General features: G+C 39.8%; 1 protein-coding gene across 1 annotated transcript in view; it reads right to left on the bottom strand.

Annotated features, from left to right (window-relative positions):
• Nucleotides 1-16,860, bottom strand: part of FAM91A1 (family with sequence similarity 91 member A1) — a gene marked incomplete at its 5' end in the record, with an annotated part of 42,779 nt that extends 25,919 nt beyond the window's left edge. Inside the window, 10 exons of the mRNA XM_081111242.1 lie at nt 380-418; nt 1,708-1,814; nt 5,362-5,424; nt 5,807-5,897; nt 7,107-7,220; nt 8,016-8,083; nt 8,763-8,820; nt 11,381-11,532; nt 12,534-12,618; nt 16,789-16,860. Coding sequence (XP_080967368.1) covers nt 380-418; nt 1,708-1,814; nt 5,362-5,424; nt 5,807-5,897; nt 7,107-7,220; nt 8,016-8,083; nt 8,763-8,820; nt 11,381-11,532; nt 12,534-12,618; nt 16,789-16,860 — 849 coding nt within the window. The remainder of the gene's footprint in view (nt 1-379; nt 419-1,707; nt 1,815-5,361; nt 5,425-5,806; nt 5,898-7,106; nt 7,221-8,015; nt 8,084-8,762; nt 8,821-11,380; nt 11,533-12,533; nt 12,619-16,788) is intronic.
• Nucleotides 16,861-18,213: the final 1,353 nt, after the last annotated feature.

Below are 18,213 nucleotides of genomic sequence, written 5' to 3'. Positions count from 1 at the left end.
TGCACACGTCCTCTGACAGCTAAAAAGAATCTCACTGCCTCTGTTTCTTGGTAGCTTGTCAAGATAAATATATACATATATGCCTAAGCAACTGTTACGACCGAACGACCGGTCGCTATGATGCGCACTGACCACTAGGGGAGCAGACGCTCAATGTAGGAGCTGCCCCCTGGTGGTCAGTGTGCTCCCACAGCCAACCTCCCACAGCAGCCAACCTCCCATGGTCCTTACCCCGGGCCATCCGGCCCTGATTAGCCCCAATCGCCAGCCAAGCTGAGGGACCCCACTCGTGCACGAACCCATGCACTGGGCCTCTAGTATATGATAAAATCCATTCAGTATTTACACTGTAAGTAAAAAGAGTATAAAAATTATATACCTTCACCAGGGATAAGTCTATCTCAAGGACATTTGCAAGCTGGAAAATAAAAAATTGTTTTACATTGTTAGAATTATCAGCATATTACATGGTTGCAATAGACACTTTAACTATAATCAGCAACATTTTAAATTATGAACATCTGGAAGACTGAATAAATTTTGAAATCAGAACTTTCTCCTTTCCATATCTCTAGAATGTTTAGAGTAGTATGAATTCAGGTAATGACCTTAACAATTTAAGATACCTTCCTCTTTAATTTTATCTAATTTAAAATAAGAAATTTCCATGAGCAAGAAATAGTCTACAATCCTTTTATTATACAGTCATGCAATACTTAAAGACAGGTACATTCTAAGAAATTCGACATTAGACACTTTCGTCTTTGTGTGAACATCAGAGTGTACGTACACCAACCTAGATGACACAGCCCCTACTGTAACTGTGTGTGCCGTACTTTTGCACTGCTGGCAGTGCAGTGGGTGTTTTCACACCGGCATCACCACAAACATGTGGGTAATTGAGTAACTGTAGTTCAAGCCCTACAGCTGACTTTTCTTTTTGTAATTAAGTGCCTGGTTTAAGCTTTGAGTGCAGAGCCGTCCATTCCAAAGAAGGCTAACTGGAATAAACACATTGCCAGGCACTGGACTAGATAAAGAGCCGCGCCACCTCCTACCTGCCCACCCCTCCAGGCTCCTGTGTTTTAGCTCTTGATTTCCATAACTGATCATTTGGGCTACTTGTTTTTTTCTGCCCAACCTCCCCACCCATCCTACCAACAGGTGCCTTGTACATTCCAGTGCCTAAAAGTAAGAAACTTGTTTTCTTCAAAGTTTGCTAATGGATATTGCTGAAGGGCATTTTGCAAAATTGTAACAAGAACCACAAGGGTAGGTCCAGCAGTAACACTGGTTTAGAAAGGGGAAAGACTGTGGAAAGTGCACAAGTCTAGCTGACAACATTACTATCCACAGACGGAAACCAGCACAAAAATAGTTCATTGTGCTATGTGCATGTCACTAGGCCATAGAAAATGTCTCAGCTCCATTATAATCTTATGCAGCCACTGTCATATATGTGGTCCCTCTCTCATGTTGTTACCCGGAGCAAGACTGTAAAGTCCTATAAAAAGTTATTTACCAAATTTTATATATGCAGAAAATAACTTAAGAATAGTGACTAAAGCATATTAACAGTCCATGATCTACCCATGAACAAGTTTTTAAAACATTTTAACTGTATCATTAAATAATTTTACCTACTTTACACAAACTTAACTTATAATCTTGAGGTTAAATTCTTTCACAAGACGCTGGTACACTCACCTCTGCAACATTAGTATGCTCATCTATTGAAACAAATATCTTATAGAGCAGAGTTTCAAAATAATCACCTTGCACTCGATTCATTACAAAACCTTCCAGAGGAGGAACTAAAATAAACAAAATAGACTTTTCTCAGTTATTTTATAAAACAAGAATGTGCAATTCAAATAGCCATTCAAAAAGAGAAACCTCTCACTTAAAAGACGAAATTCAGCTTTTGACTCACTTTACCCACTCAATACCAAGACGCCTGAAGTTACGGCCATTACAACCCTGTCTACACACAGAAGACCGATGGCAGAGCATAAATCCTACAGGCATGGACCTCTCAGCACTAAAGGCAGAGGAAGTGCTGGAGGACATGGGCTCGGTAGCAAGGCCAGGGGACTGGGGCTGCTTCAGAATGGGAAGGCAGCAGAGGGGACTGAGCTAAGGCAGAAAAGCAAAGGACTGGCTTACTAGGCTACCCAAAAAACAGACGGATTGAAAGTACTGGCTCTCTGCCTTTCTCCCATCATCCCCACTCCATCCAGAAGAGGGAAACACATCTATGTGACTGCCACCCACTTTTACCAGCCATCACTGGTGTAATTTCCTCTTTGGGGCTCTCTATTCTGTATCCTCTCAGCGGGAAGAAAGTCAAGACCTTCCACAGCCCAATCCTGGCTCTCCACACTCACTAGTTCCCTCTCTTTGGTCCAGATGCTCTAATCCAATTTAGCAGAGCGCTCTGCCCAGGTGGTAACAGGCACCGTGCTTCCCTTTGCCCCGTGGGCACATTTCCCTTGAAAAATTTTTGAGAAAGCAGAAGTGCTTAGAGCATAGCAAAATTAGGGTCTCTCTGTGTCCCCTGACCGTAACACCATCTAAATTATTCCAAACAGAGAAAAATCAGACAAAATTCAAGGGGCCCAAATGAAGACATGTGAAGAACCACAATGCACATTTCAGGAGTTGTTCACTACAGACCTGGAACACATCATCTTCTAAGTTAGTGCTACCCATGGTTCCAGTCATCCAAGTACTTTTAAGGATCAAAGGTTTCTTTACAGAAATATTTTAGAATTCCCATATTTGATATAATTAGTTTTTTACTACACTACCAGTTGTGTAACAATTAGTAATAACAAATATTCATTGAACACTTACTAAGTGCCAGACAACTGCCAGGTACTTTACATATACAATTTCACTCAATCCTTTTAACCTCATGAATTGTTCAATACTATACCCCTATTTTAGAGATGAGAAAACCACAGCACTGGGAGGTTAGAAATATACATCTAGGCAAAAAGAATGAGGGCATTCTATATGATAAGATATAGAATAGTCTCCAATATATATTGCTTTTTTTAAAAGTATGAGCTAGAATACACAATCTGTATAAAAATAAAACCACACACACAAAAAGACATATACATATATGCTATGTGCTTAGTATACTTTTGGAAGAATATACAAAAACTTAACAGTGGTTGCTAATTGGGGGGGGAAGCAGATGTTTTTATATTCTTTTGTAAATTTAGAATTTTATATCATAATTATTGCCTACTCAAAAAATATTAATAAAGATAAATTTTTTTAAAAGCACCTAGGAATAGCCAAGTAAGTTATAAAGAAAAGACACGACGAAGGCCTGGCTATAACTAATATTAAAGATTACTCTAAGTCATTGTAATGAAAATAATATGGTCTAAGAATAAAAACAAATAAGTGAAGAATAAAGGATATGATAATTAATCCAATATAGAGGGAAATTTAATATATGACAAATTATACTTCCATTCAGTGATAATGAGTTATTGAAAAAACATGCTAGCATTTATCCAAATGCTATGGGTTATCCAATTGAAGAAAATTTAAGTTGAGCCCGTATTTCACATCATGTAGGAAAAAAAGTCCAAGATTACAGTTTTAAAAATATATGACAAAGGTTTTTAAGAACTTTTAGGCTGTTTATATAACCTAGAAGAACTCTATCTAAGCACAATAGAAATCTAAAAGCTCTAAAAGGAAAGGGTAGACATAAAATGTACAAGTATAAAATGTGATGATGGAATAAATGGATTTTATTTAGCAACAGACCCTTTCATAATTATTCTCGTCAAAGTAGTTCTCTCCCCACATTTATTTGTTCCACCATTCACAGTACTTGTTTTTTTGTTGAAACATAGCTGGACTGCTTCCTTTGAAATCACCGTCAGGTGTCTTTTGTGCTGAATTTGATGACTTCCATGTTATCAAACTGCTTTCCTTTCATGGGTTATTCCAATTTGGGGAACAGCCAGAGGTAACATGGTGACAGCAGTTATAATACCATGGGTCTTGTCTGTACCACCAAAACTTGCCAGATACTGTGTGAGCCATGGCAGAACATGACACTGTAATAGAGAAGCCATCCATTCAGCCCTTCTCTGATGCTCCCTTCAAAACTTAAAGATAACCTGAGCCAATATAATATTTAAACTATCAAAATGGACTGAAATGAACCAATCAAAGACCAATCTCTTTAGGTGGATCTCAGATGACTCAGTCAGTTTATCAAATGAGAGCAGGGACCAGAGTAAAGCTTTCGTACTTTCCAATGGTGACAGGAAGCCACTACCACCGTTCTTCCAGAATTAATTCCTTGTCAAAATCTTTCAAATTTTAAAACCAGTATTTGATTTGTTATAGCACCCACTATACAAACCAGAATTAGTATTTCATTGAGTTTTTTAGCTGTCTCGCAAGCTTAAAACAGAATTCATGTCTATACAAATGCATTATTAAAGAATCATAACACATGCTAACACAAATGAAGATCAGGACACACTAGTGCATGACAACCAGGCAAGGTTCAACACTGAAAGGCAGAGAGGAAAAAAAAAAGATTTAACACTGATATGAGGAAGTATTTTCGTAGTAGCTCTATCACCAGTCAATTGTTAATAGTAAGGGCCATTCCCTGGAATTTTTTTGACACTTTATAACTGATCACAAAAATATTAGATACCTTAGTATAATAAAAGATAACACAACAAGAATGCTGGAATACATACTTGTAACATATAACAAGTACTCCTACCAATCGGTAAGAAATCTAACCTATAGGAAAAGAGCTCCATCCTGTGTTCAAAAATGTTAACCACATCACTATTGTAGCAAAACACTGGAAATAATCTAAATAACCAGCAATATGGGAATGATTTAATGAACTGATATACCCCATAAGCGTAGAATGAAATACACAAGGGCCTCATTGATTTAACTTGGGTAAAGTAGAAAGTGAGAAGATGAAGATAAAAAAGATAGCAGTGACATGAAATATAAGGCACAGATAAGTGGAAATGGAGAATACACAATTCTATGATATTACTGTATATAAAAGCTGTAATGCACCAAGCAAGGACTATAATGTGACATAAATTTATAAAAACAATACTCTGATTTAGTATTGTGAGAAATTTATCTTAAGTTTCTATTACTTTAATATAGTATGTACACAAAATACTATAAAAATAAAAATAAGGAATACAGAGTAATGAGAAAAAGAGTTTCTTTGCAAAATTGTAACATCAAAGATCCTAGAATGATTTATGTCTAACTTAATAGAGTAATAATTCTGTGCCCAGAGCGATTAAAAAAAATGAAAAAATATTAGCATATGCTTACCTGCTATACAACTGTCATCGGATATTGGTACATCCAGATAAATAAATCCTTTGTTATATAAACCTATAGAAGCAAAAGCACCTTCTTTTAGATGGAATACTAAACATTTAAAAAAACAACTGATTCCTAATTTGCTGTAGTAAAGATTCATACAACTGAATGCCATGTGAAAAAGTTAACTGAAGAATTATAGTTTTCAAATCTCAGCTTCCCTCATATGCTCAGAACTAAAAATTTTTCTATGATCCATTTGTATAAATTTCTAATGAATGTGACTAATTATAGCCACAGTGGGATTCAATGGACTATGGTCGCATTTCATACAATAACATGCCTTTAGGAAATATTACTATTTTTATCTAATTAATAAGTAATTGCTATTAATTGTTGAAGCCTTAAAACACGTTTTTATGTTGACAAAAGACCATTTCTACTAACCACTTACTATGTACTACATTGTAATCTAGTGATCCAGAGAGCTGAGGGCCTGCATCGATGATCTTATCAATAGCGCATTTCTCAGGCAAAGTGCATATCTAAGAAAAGCAAAATATTTTCAATTAAGTTCTGTCCAAATTAACTAGTCCATGTCTCCTCAAATCTATTCATGTTTAAACCAATGATTAGATGCCATTTGTTGAACAACATTTTTTTTTCATTTATCACTTCAGAACTCTAACAAAAAAGTATGCTCATAACCATCAATTAAGGTGCCAAAAGATGCTACCAACAGAACTCAGAAAACAAAGTAACTATAAATAACAATATTTGCTGGTAAGCAATAAATGTTCACTAATAAATACCAGTATTTACTGACCTTCTTTGAATTGGAATCTGATTCATCTGTGATTCTGAACCTCTCAAAAATAAAGTTGATTCAAACTCCACAGGATTATGCTGAGTAAGAAGTGCACTATCTTATGACTTAGCTTGACAGCTCTGTTAGGAAATACTTATACTAAAACAAAATTTCTAAGCCTTCCACTCATTTGATTTATCCGTCCTCTGGGGTAAAATGAAATGCAAACAAACAAAAAATCCACGTGCTCACTTACATTTCTTTAGCCACACAGAATATGACCGACCTGGTCTCTAGGGCCCTTGTCCGTCACCCCACCCCTTTCCTGTACAGCGTCTCTTCTAAAATCCATAGGCTCATATCAAATGTGGTCTGACCACTGACAGTACCATTTCTCTTCACCTTGATACCATCCCATCAAAGCACCTACCACTTCACACAGTAATTAGCACAGTAATTAAGAACACAGGCTCCATAGCAAACTGCCTGGGTGAAAATCCTGGACCTTTATTACCACTGTGACTTGAGCCATCTCTTCAATTCTCTGTTCACATTCCTCATATGTGATACGGGGTACAAATCACACATACCTCTGGGTTGCTCTGAGCAACAAATTAGACAACATAAAAGCACTGGAATAGTGCCAGGCACATCTAAGCACAGAGCAAGTGCTCAAAAGTGTTAACCAAAAAGACTGTCGGTAGCTGCAGCATCACATCAATTTACCTGAAATTGCTATTGAATTAAAATTCCCATATTGCACATGAACCAAGTCAAGTCTCCCTCATTATTAAAGAGTATCGTGGGAACCTACCAATATTCTAGTCTAATAAGGTCATTTAAATTTTTAATTTTCTTCAAGAAAACAGAATAGTGTTACTTTTTAAAAATTAGAGAACTACAATGAAAAATAGTTTTTAAAATAAAAAATAACTTATAAGATTACCTTTATGTCGTCTTCTGTGATATATCCAGCCTGCACCACCCACCACGCCTCTATGGCAATTTCTACCGGCTTTACTGGCAGAAGATCACGAGCTGTTTTCCTTCTGAAAAATTTCTGCAATAGTACAGTTTGCAACTAGTCTAAATTTAGTACTTTCTTTTTTATCAATCCTATCTGAAGACTGTTTCTAACAGGCTAATACCTTTTTAAATTCTCATTTCTAAGAATCTGTACCATGAATGTAGAAAATAATCTCAAATTATTTTTCAATAAATTACTTAAAAAGACTAATCATTAAATCTGGATCTAAATCCAGACTAAAATGAAGCCCAGGATGTGAAAATGCATTTGGAAAAGTGTACTCACTTTACCCACTAAGTGAACCCTGGGAGTAGAATGAGCAAGAAAAAAGACCAACAGGACAAAATTAATTTTAAAAAATAGCCCAGCCGTGTGGGTCAGTGGTTTAGTGTCAACCTATGAACCGGGAAGTCACAGTTTGATTCCCCCGTCAAGGCACATGTCCGGGTTGCGGGCAGGAGGCAGCTGATCAATGCTTCTCTCTCATCACTGATGTTTCTCTCTTTCTCTTTCTCTCTCTCTCTCCCTCCCTCCCTCTCTCCCTCCCTCCCTCTCTCCTCCTCCTCCTCCTCCTCTTCCTCCCTTCCTCTCTGAAATCAATAAAAATATTTTTAAAAATTAACTATATGTTCTATGCCTTCAATTGTTTTAATTAAATAATCATTTAAGTGATAGCCTAGAGAATACTAAGTTTTTGTACGGTTTCTGTGTGAAGCATACTTTACTTGATCAGAGAAATTACAATTCATTATTTCTAACACATGAAAATTAATCAGACTGTGATCAGGAGGACAAGAAATGAGAAAGCAAGGGAAATGACTAACTTACTTTTGACGATCTACACTGATTCATCAGGTCGATGTACTGGTTTCTTCCTATGCCAAGAAGCCTTAGACCTGGAAGGAAGAGTCTGTACTGTAAAGACTTTCAATGCATCATGACATGTCAGGACACTCAGTCTTTTAGGGAATAAACCCTTGGCTTTTGTTCATCTTTTAATTATTGGTTGGCAATATCAAATTAAAAGGAATTCTTCAAACAGAATATAAAAGAAAATGAAACTGAGAGAGATGAATTAAAGTAAACACTACTGACAATGCTAAAGGAAAAAATTTTTTAAAAGCAGAAGTCCTCCCAATTTCAGGAAGTCAAAGTGTACTTCTCAGCAAAAGTTTCTTCTTATACAACAGAACTATGTCCCATTTCAAATATACACTCATTAAAATAAGCTTAATAAAACACCAGCAAATTGTTAGTTATAACTGTGTATCATGCTATAAAATTATTATATACAACTTTTTTTTTCTCTTCATCTGATACACAACACAGCCCAACTATCAGGAAGAACTTCATTCTCTAGAAATAAATACACTAGTTCCATTTTTCTGATTTTAACACTCCAAAATATTCTTCTGAGACATTTAGACTAAATTTTACACTTGACTTGTATCAATCAACAATGATGCTTGCGGTTCTCATCTTTCAAGTGTCTCACACATTACAATACTGACACAATAGCATGCACACACAAGGACACACTAAACATTACTGCCTTCAGCATGATTAAATACTTACAGTCGGCAGCAGTAAAATTGGGCAGGGAATCATAACTTTTCTCACTGTTCATAATATCCTTTTTAAAGAAAAAAATAAATAAAAAATTTTAAATGCAAAATGTCTATAGATAAAAATATGTGTCTAAACATATAGCTCTATAGCAATAAGAGGAACAATAACTATTACACGAAGCACTGAGATCAGAGTTTGGGTACCTAAAGCATGTGTGCCACACAGTGGCACTTACCACCTGGCCTCCCCACCTAATACCTGAAGATCAGGCTGTCGGGTCCGGGTTCCTTCAGCACTCTCTATGAATCCCACACAGTTGCCTTGTCACTTCTGCCCTGTGGAAGCTAAGCAAGGAGTACCTCTAGGAGAGCTCAGGATGCCAACCTCGCCACACTTCACATCTCATCCTAGACTCCTACCCTGAGAAAAGGCTACGCAATGTATCACAGCTCCATCAACACACATCTAAGACATGTACTGCCAGCAAAGTGTTTGACCACACAGTCATCTCTGCTCCTAGAAGTCCCAATCGGCTGCAGAGTTCAACTGAGGATCCAGCTTCTTCCAACTCCCATCTGCTTTTTTTTTTTTTTTAATTGATTTTTTACAGAGAGGAAGGGAGAGAGATAGAGTTAGAAACATCGATGAGAGAGAAACATCGATCAGCTGCCTCCTGCACATCCCCCACTGGGGAAGTGACTGCAACCCAGGTACATGCCCTTGACCGGAATCGAACCTGGGACCTTTCAGTCCGCAGGCCGACGCTCTATCCGCTGAGCCAAACCGGCTTTGGCCCATCTGCTTTTTAAACCAACTGTTTACTGTGGGATAACACCCATTTTCAACCCAAAAGTTATACCCAATGGTGTAAGAACAGAAACCAGACAGCAGCAAGCACATGGACATAACTGAAAGCTGGTAAGTGGGACAAAACTTCCCTATCTCCCCCAAACCTGTGGACAACACCAGAAATATAGTCAGAGAAGCAACAACAATTCTACTCACTGATTAGCAGCCACCTCCATTATGCTACTCTGGTTCTCAGGAAAGGGACTGACAGAAACCTAGGCTGTCAGGCCTCAAGCTTTACTTTGTATTTCCTTCAAAATAAGGACACAGAAAATAGGGGACTACAGAACTGCCCGTGAGTAAGGAGCACAAGGACATAAGTAAAGGGAGCAAATCTCCCTGTTACTACAGGTGCCCAACTCCTTTAGTTCTAGGCTTCTCTCTGTGCTTAAAGTGGCTAATGAACACAGAACAGTAGCACTCAAATATAATCAAACAGCAAATGAATACTAGATAAATGCTGCCAGTCTTTACAAAAAGCTCAGTTTTAAAAAGTATGTAACTGGTATTTACAGTTATTCAACAGAGGCCTAAAAACTGCCTTTGGAAAAAGGCTATTAACTCTGCAGCTAATAATCTGAAGTTAATAATTACAAAAAGATTAGCAGTCTGACACATGTATTATATAACACCAGATCTATATCATCATTTATTGTTGCTATAGGTAGTAAACAGCTAAATACATTAAGTTTCTCTGATCTTAATGTTCAATCTGTCACCCACATTTTTAACCTTAGTCATGCATTAAATGAAATAAATGTTATATAAACTTTGCTAACAAAAATGGCTGATTAATGTTATCTATCTATATATATATAAAGATATATGTATATAAAGATATATAAATAAAGATATATATATGAGATATATATCTATCTTTTATATATATAAAAGGCTAATATGCAAAGTGTCCCCGCAGTTCAACCAGGAGACCGGGAGTTCTATTGCTTGCTATGATGTGCGCTGACCACCAGGGGGCAGCACAAAATGAAGGAAGGCCCTGGTCGGCAGCTGGAGAAGGGAGGAACCAGCCAGCAGCCAGAAGGCCCAATCAGCCCTGGTTGCCAGCCAAGTCTAGGGGCCCTACCCATGCACAAATTTCAGGCACCGAGCCTCTAGTAATAGCATAAAAAAGAACAGCCCTAGCTGGTCTGGCTCAGTGAATAGAGTGTCGGCTTGTGGACTAAAGGGTCTCGGGTTCGATTCCAGTCAAGAGCACATGCCAGGGTTGCGGGCTCAGTCCCCAGTGGGGTGTGCAGGAGGCAGCCAATCTATGATTCTCTCTCATCACTGATGCTTCTATCTCTCTCTCCCTCTCCCTTCCTCTCTTAATCAATAAAAAAATGTATATTTGGGGGGAAAAAGAACAAATAAAAATAAGTACTATGAAAATATTGATAATGACAACTACAGTGGAACCTCGATTCTTGAACCTAATCAGTTCTAGAAGGCTGTCTGAAATGCAATTTGTTCAAAAACTGAATCATTTTTTCCCATGAGAAATGTAAATTGAATTAATTTATTCCAGACCCCCAAATGATTCCACTTTAACTTTGCTAGTATATACTACATGTCTAATGTACTGTTTAATTTATAAACAAACACTTTTCTTAAAGTTATCAACCACCTGATGGTTACTCCATCAGACCTTTTTACAGTATAAACTCAGAAACAATGTCCAATGTTACTAGAGCTGCAGAGCTGGTCATCTGCAAAGTGTGCCTGACATGTGGTCCCATCCCATTCCTAATGGTTCAGGTACACAGTAAACTCACCTCCATAATCCCAGTATAATATGAAAATGGTGTTATCCTCAGGCCCTTTACCATAATATCTGATAAATGGTAAGGGTACAGCATGAGATGGTCTCGACTGTACTTTAGTAGTTCCTCATAGTATCTGCGTTCATCTTTCTTGACATGTTTAACTGAGGAAAAGAAGGAAATTCTCCAGTTTTTTCACATGTCTAATACTTACATATAATTACAAATGCAATGAGAAATACTTTACAACTCAATATTAATTAAAAAGAAAAGTATATAATTTGGAAGAAAATAAATAAAATAAACTAAGTTGAAACAAAGAAACATTATATCACAAGAAATATATAAGTACTATGTATAATATATGTAAGTAAAATGTATACTAGGACAGATAGAGACAGACAAGACAAATACCAAATCAAAAAGTAAAGAAAGTAAGCATGGAATGTCTCCCAAAAAAGGTATAAAACATAATCTATAATTCATTCAAACCCTTACTATGCCACTTTACAAGATAGCCAAACCGAATGATAGTTTTCTATAAAATGAAGTCTATTTTAAAAAATTATTTGTTGGTTTTTGTGATTTAAATGTAAAAAGACATCTGACTTTCATGAAATAAGTTTAAAAAGAAAATCTCTCTCTGAAATACTATATTTAAAATGAGAAGAGCACCTGGGAGGGAAGACTAGCAGGACAATAGATTAAACTAATCAAAGTAACCTGACAAATAAAAACATGAAACTAACTGTGTTTAAAAAGTACTCCAATTATTATAGAAAGAGTTTTCATTAAAGTTATAGTATTTGGAAAACTTATGGAGACAAAAACAAACTCAAAGTAAAAAATTATTAAAAACTAATATACTTCTTTTCTGGCATGTTTTCTTACCTAAAGTAAAAAGAGGGCATTTGAATCAAGACTAATATTCTATAGGTAAAACAAACCTATTAACAATACTCTAAAAAATAAATTTCATCAGATTTAGGAAGAAAAATCTACTTGCTAATGCAAATTGTTAGGTGGGATTGGTCAGTATAGTTCCTTAAAGTCTGCACATGGAATAATTTCAGTACTATAAAATATGTATTGAAAATATAGGATTTATGAAATGATAATTCAGCAACAGTCAATTCCATCTCAATGTAAAAATATCTCTACTTACCTAAGTTATTTCTGTATCGTAACTGATTGCGGATGCTGTACAAGACAACCTGCTTTTCATATTCCCTCTGTGAATTTCCAAGACTCTAAAAAAAAAGTTCAAATAGATTTAAAATAACTTCTAAACTATAGTACTTTTTCCCCAAAAGATTTCAAAACAATGTCCCCTAACTTTATTCTGAAATCTAAACTTTCCAGAACGGAATAGAGAAGAATTTCTTAGATATTATACTACTGTCCTAAATTTCTGCTATGGTTTTACAGCAAAATTTTAATGTGTTTATTTCCAGTCTGCTATTCTAAAAGGACTTACTGAAATTATCTGAAGTATTTAACATAAAAGAGCAATTTGAGATCATAGTTTCACTTAACAAAGCACTAAGTTCTACTTACAAAGATTTCCTTTCCTGACTCTCCCAATTTAGCACCGTTGGGTAAATGGATGGATGGTTTCTTGCACCTACATTTATTTAAATTTAAGAATGGCCACTGACAATGGATTCTGGTCTGATAGTTATTTTTAGCTGAAGAATATGATTATTAAGATTTCTGGAGAATGTACTTTCAAATGTACCTCTAAATTTAAGATTACTTCTTTAAAACATCATCTGCTTATGGTCTCATTAGAAAACATTTAGAAACTTTTAGAATTCCAATATACTATTGGAATGATCAAAAAACTCTTTCCAGCTGTGCACATAGTGTTTTTAGCTCAAAGTTGGGTTCTCATGAAAGCAAAGAATACGTTTGCCTGATTATAATCAAATTATATTCAATGTGTAACCATAAACTTAATATGTGACTGCTATCCCTCTTCTAATTACTAGGTATAATCCTTCCGATGTGCTATAAAGTAAAATTAGACATCTTAGGAAACTAGCAACAGAAAGATCAGAGGGTTGAGTGATTATACTTCCTACTCACAGGTTTTTAAAAGCCCAGGTAAATGTCCATACACATACTTTCACTTAAGGCAATCTTCATAAAACAGATGAAACATCTACATAAACTGGCAAATAATTGGAACCATTAGAGGATAGTATCTTAAGGAAAAAAAAGGTGATGTGAGAAAACTAAAAATCTTTCTTCCTGCAACTAGATTATTTATCACAGCTTAAACCACAACTCACACTATCGTCGGAATGTATGTGCTGATAATGTAACTGCAGAAGAAAAAGTGTAACTCAAGCCACTCATACAAAATATAAGGGTCCATTATTTATAAGCTAATTAGAAAGTGCAGTATCTATTAAACATCTAAGTCTCTGCACTAGGCTTTAATGACTGGTCCTGATCAATTCACTGGTGTGCACACACATACCCGAGAACTACATTAACAGTTGATTTTACTCTTCACTACCCACTACACAAAATATAACTGCTTTGTTCACAAAGATTCTTTCGCTTGTCTCCCACTCCTACCCCAAATTTCCCACCATTCACATTTTAAAACACTGTTGCCACTGCAGGAGGCAACTAAAGAAAGCTCATTTTACTCTCAGACAGCGCTGACCCTGCAGAAGTACTGACCAGGTCTAACAAATGGAGTTGGGCTGCATATAGAAGGACCTCTAACAGATGAAGGGGCAACAGAGGCACTGGCCGTAAAAAAACACCATCAGATGTTCCTACAAACCCCAACCTCAATGTGCAACTCAAAAAAAAAAATTACAGATTTTTTTTTTAATTGACCTTTTTGGGATTATACAGAACCTCCTCATAAGATTTAAAATAACAATGAATTGTTTTGAACAATGACTACAAGATACTCATAAACTACTTTTAAAATCCTGAAATAATGGCCTTTTCCACAACTTTTTATGTTTTTTTAAGTCTAGTATGACCCATACCCCATAAAAATATTTCATCTCATCCATATAAAAGCAAGTTTTAAAACAATAGTTTGAAATAAAAAAATTTTAACAATTTGAAACCTTTCCCCCCAGCTTTCAGAACCGGAAAATGAGTCATTTCCCAATTAAACTTATCAGAAGTTGCTGGAAACTTTATCAAAGTACTTAGAATCTCTCTAATGCCAAATCCAAATCCTTTCCACAAGGAACATCCCCCACTTTTAAGTTGCCTGAGCTTTCACTTAGCTCCTGGGGCAAGATCTCCGGCTGATGCCATCATTCACTCCAAAAATATTTACTAAAATCTATGTGATAGGTGCTCCAAAAACCAAAGCAAAACAAGTACTGTAACGAGAAAATGCACTGTAGCGGGCTACGTGCTATCGGAGTGTAGAAATACAGTGCCGAGGTGCGTTATCTGAGGGTCAACTGACCCAGATTTAGGAGGCCAGCGACCCCTTCCCGGAGGAGTTAGTATCTGAGATTCACGAAGAAGCCACACGTACATCTACACTACAGGAGACGGGTGGTGAGCGAATCGGGGTTGTGTTTAGAAAGCTCACCCCAGTGTAGTGTGAAGAATGGATGGGAGGGGCCCATTCTCAGGGCAAGACACAGAGATAGAGAGCGGATGAGCCACCCTGGCGGAGCCTGGCCCAGGCACAGTGGAAAGACCACCGCGTACCCTGTGCAGAGGTGCTTTGCAATGCCGTCTACCAGTGCAAACTTATCCTAAGCTAAACAGCTATTCTTTTACGTGCTCTTACCCCCCAAAATTGTTTAATCTAATATCACATTTGTACCTAATTTTAATAGTGTTCTGAAATTACTTTTAATAGTCATGCCTAAGGTTTAGAAATGTTTTTTTACCAATACTAACTAAGGCCAGTTTCTCATGTTGGACATAATCTTCCATTATGCCACATTTATGTTTGTGAAAGGAAGAGTCGAGGGAAAATAAAGGAAACAAAGGAAAGGACTGTTGGTCCTTCCGACCGTCTTCCGATCCGCCACAGAGCCCTAGAGAACAGGAGTGTCCACCAGAGCCTTCATTCACACGCAGCGAGCGGGACTGACTCCCTCGGATGCAGACCCCTCTTTCCAGGTCCAGCTAAGCGCTGCACGGGGAGCCACGGACAACCACGCATTCCGAGTTCCTTCGATTTATCCTTCCACTTCCCTGCTTTCTTGAAATCCCGGAGTGAAAGTATTTTCTCTGCCACGTGATGCATCGCCAGGCCTTAAATTATTCATTTCCTAGAACTAAGTCTCCAAGCCGGGAGAGCAATAACCCTGACACCACCACCACCACCACCACCACCACCACCACCACCACCACCACCACCACCACGCTCCCGAATTTTCCAGGGCGACTGCCCAGCACCGAGGGAAGCAGAACTCCACTCCGCACCCAGCGGAAGGCCAACCTCTGACCAGAGAAACAGTGGCTCATCTGCAGCTCTTACCACACTACCTTCCCACGGTGTTCCACCACCTGCTATGTTCTACGCTTATTCATCTGCGATCTTTTTTTTTTTTTTTTTTTTACTAAAATGTCAGCTCCATGAAGGCAGGGTCTGTCTGCGAACAAGGCAGAGCACGCAGTAGGTGTTCAATAAATGCATCAAACAACGGAGTAAAAATCAACCTCAAGCATTTGAGACTTGACTCTCAAAAACCTCTCTTGCTGAAACGTCTCTTATAAACCCATCTTGTCATGCGGATAAAGTTAAAAAAAAAAAAAAAAAAAAGGACGAAGTCCCTTCAAAACCCGGCTCTGCTGTTCCAGCCTCACCTGCTCCCAAGCCCAGGCGCACAGACAACCCCCGCTCCAAGCCGGTCCCTGGACCTGCGCCTCCAAACGCCCGGGACAGCGGGTCGCCTGCTTCTCTCCAGACACGCTTTCGCGCGCCCGAGCCTTTGGACAGGACGTGCCCTCTGCCTGGAAACCTTCATTCCCGCTTTCACTCGTCCTCTAGGGCCCTGTTTGAATGCCCCCGGGGCACAGCCTCGCGACACTCCCCGAACAACGGCTCCCTCCCTCCTCTGAGAAGGTGTGTATATGACAACACGGGTGGGTCGGAGCTGCTGTCGCCTGCAACGCTCTGGTTGGTTTCCCGCCCCGGCCCCGCGCCCAGAAGTTCTGGGGTCAGTCTCCCATCTGTTCCGCGGGCGCCTCGTCCACTGCCCGGGGCAGTGGAGGCTCCAAGCAAAAGCGCCAGGCGAGCCCAGAGCGCGGTCCCAGCCCACAGCTTCCAGCCTCGGCGGCCCCCGAGCCTCCCCTCCTCACCCCGGACCCGGCGGGGGGCGGGCGGGAGCCAGCCGAGAGCAACCAGCCCGGCCCCGCGGGCGCAGCCAGCAGGTGACGGCGCGGCGGGGCCCGGCCCCAGACGGCGGCCGTACCTGCCTCACGTTGGCCGGCAACTTGCTCCAGGGGTAGTTGTGCCGGATGTGGAACTCCACGTCTATGTTCATGGTGCCCCGAGCCCTGGCCGGCGGGGGCGCCCCGGCCCGCGGCTGCAACGACGCCTCCCGCCTCCCGCCCTCGGCCTGTCCGGGGGGCCCGCGGGAGGCCCGCGCTCACACCGCCGACCGCCCGCACAGCCCCATGGCCAGGGCTCCCGACGGCTCGGCGCGGCCCGGGCCAAAGGGCACGGGAGCCGCGGGGACGGGCACGGGGAAACCTTGGCAGCTTCAAGTTTCTTCCTAGTTTCGCCCGCCGGAAATGGCTCTGGGTGTGCGTCACTTCCGCCCGCTGGCGCGAGGCCGAAGGGGCGGGGCTCCAGGCTGGCCTCTGGCCCCGCCCTCTGCACTCCGGGGAGGGGCTACGAGGTGATGTCCAGAGGTACCCGGGTACCTGTGTCCCCTGCCCACGCCCTTCGTCTCCCGCAGTCGCTCTGGGGAAGAATCAAAAAGGGCGCTTGGGTTGGCACTGCCATTATTGGGTGACCCACTTGCCCCCAAATGCGAACCCAGGGGGCCCAAGAGCCGCGATTACAAGAGCCAATGGCTGGTTTCAAATAATGCGAGAGCAGTGAGCCCCCAGAGGGCTTCTCCATAGCCAACCCCAGGCCTGTGCCTCTGGGCACCACCACCTAGGGAGTTTCTAAGTCAGAGCTTTCCCCACAATTGAGTGAGAAGCTGGGAAGTAGCAGAGCAAAGGTCTGGTGACCTTTCGTCCCTCCCAGGTAGTAGCTGAATCTTGTGGAAGAGAAACTTTGGGATCTGCTTCAAACAAAGATCCAAATTCCTACAATGTAGAGAGATTCAGGGAGCTGAGAATTTAAACAAGCTGGTGCTGATAAGCGATAAGCGAGGGAGGCAGAAAGGGAACCCAGGAGAGAAACACCCTTGCAGGCAGCCCCTTGGTTACTGCTTTCTTCTGCTCTCTTCATACAAATGCCTCCAGTCACTTGTTAAAGGCAGAAATCCAGCCTATTTAGTTTCAGTTCTAGAGAGATGCTTGGGAACCATTTCTTCCAGAATTTGTTACACTGGCTTAGCAAACCCATGACCACTGTTACTGGCAGCAACTAGAGACAAGCTCAGTATTTTTGCAACTATTTTTCAGTTTTAAACAATGTTGTTGTTTTTTATACACCGACACTTGTATACTCAGGAATTTTTAAAAGATACCTAGCCCATATCTCAGCAGCTGACCAGTCTAACTCATAGCAAGAACCCCATTGTTTCTGATGAGTTGAAACAAATGTGGTCCACACTCCCCTTGCATAAGTGTATTGATCTGAGGTTATCCTATATAATAAAAGGCTAATATGTAAATAGACCAAACGGTGGAACAACCAAACAACCGGTCACTATGATGTG

This window comes from Myotis nattereri (genome assembly GCF_964212035.1).
Source record: "Myotis nattereri genome assembly, chromosome: 17".
Lineage (NCBI taxonomy): Eukaryota > Metazoa > Chordata > Mammalia > Chiroptera > Vespertilionidae > Myotis > Myotis nattereri.
The sequence above is the reverse complement of the archived record's forward strand: the minus strand, read 5'-3'. Positions and strand labels throughout refer to the sequence as shown.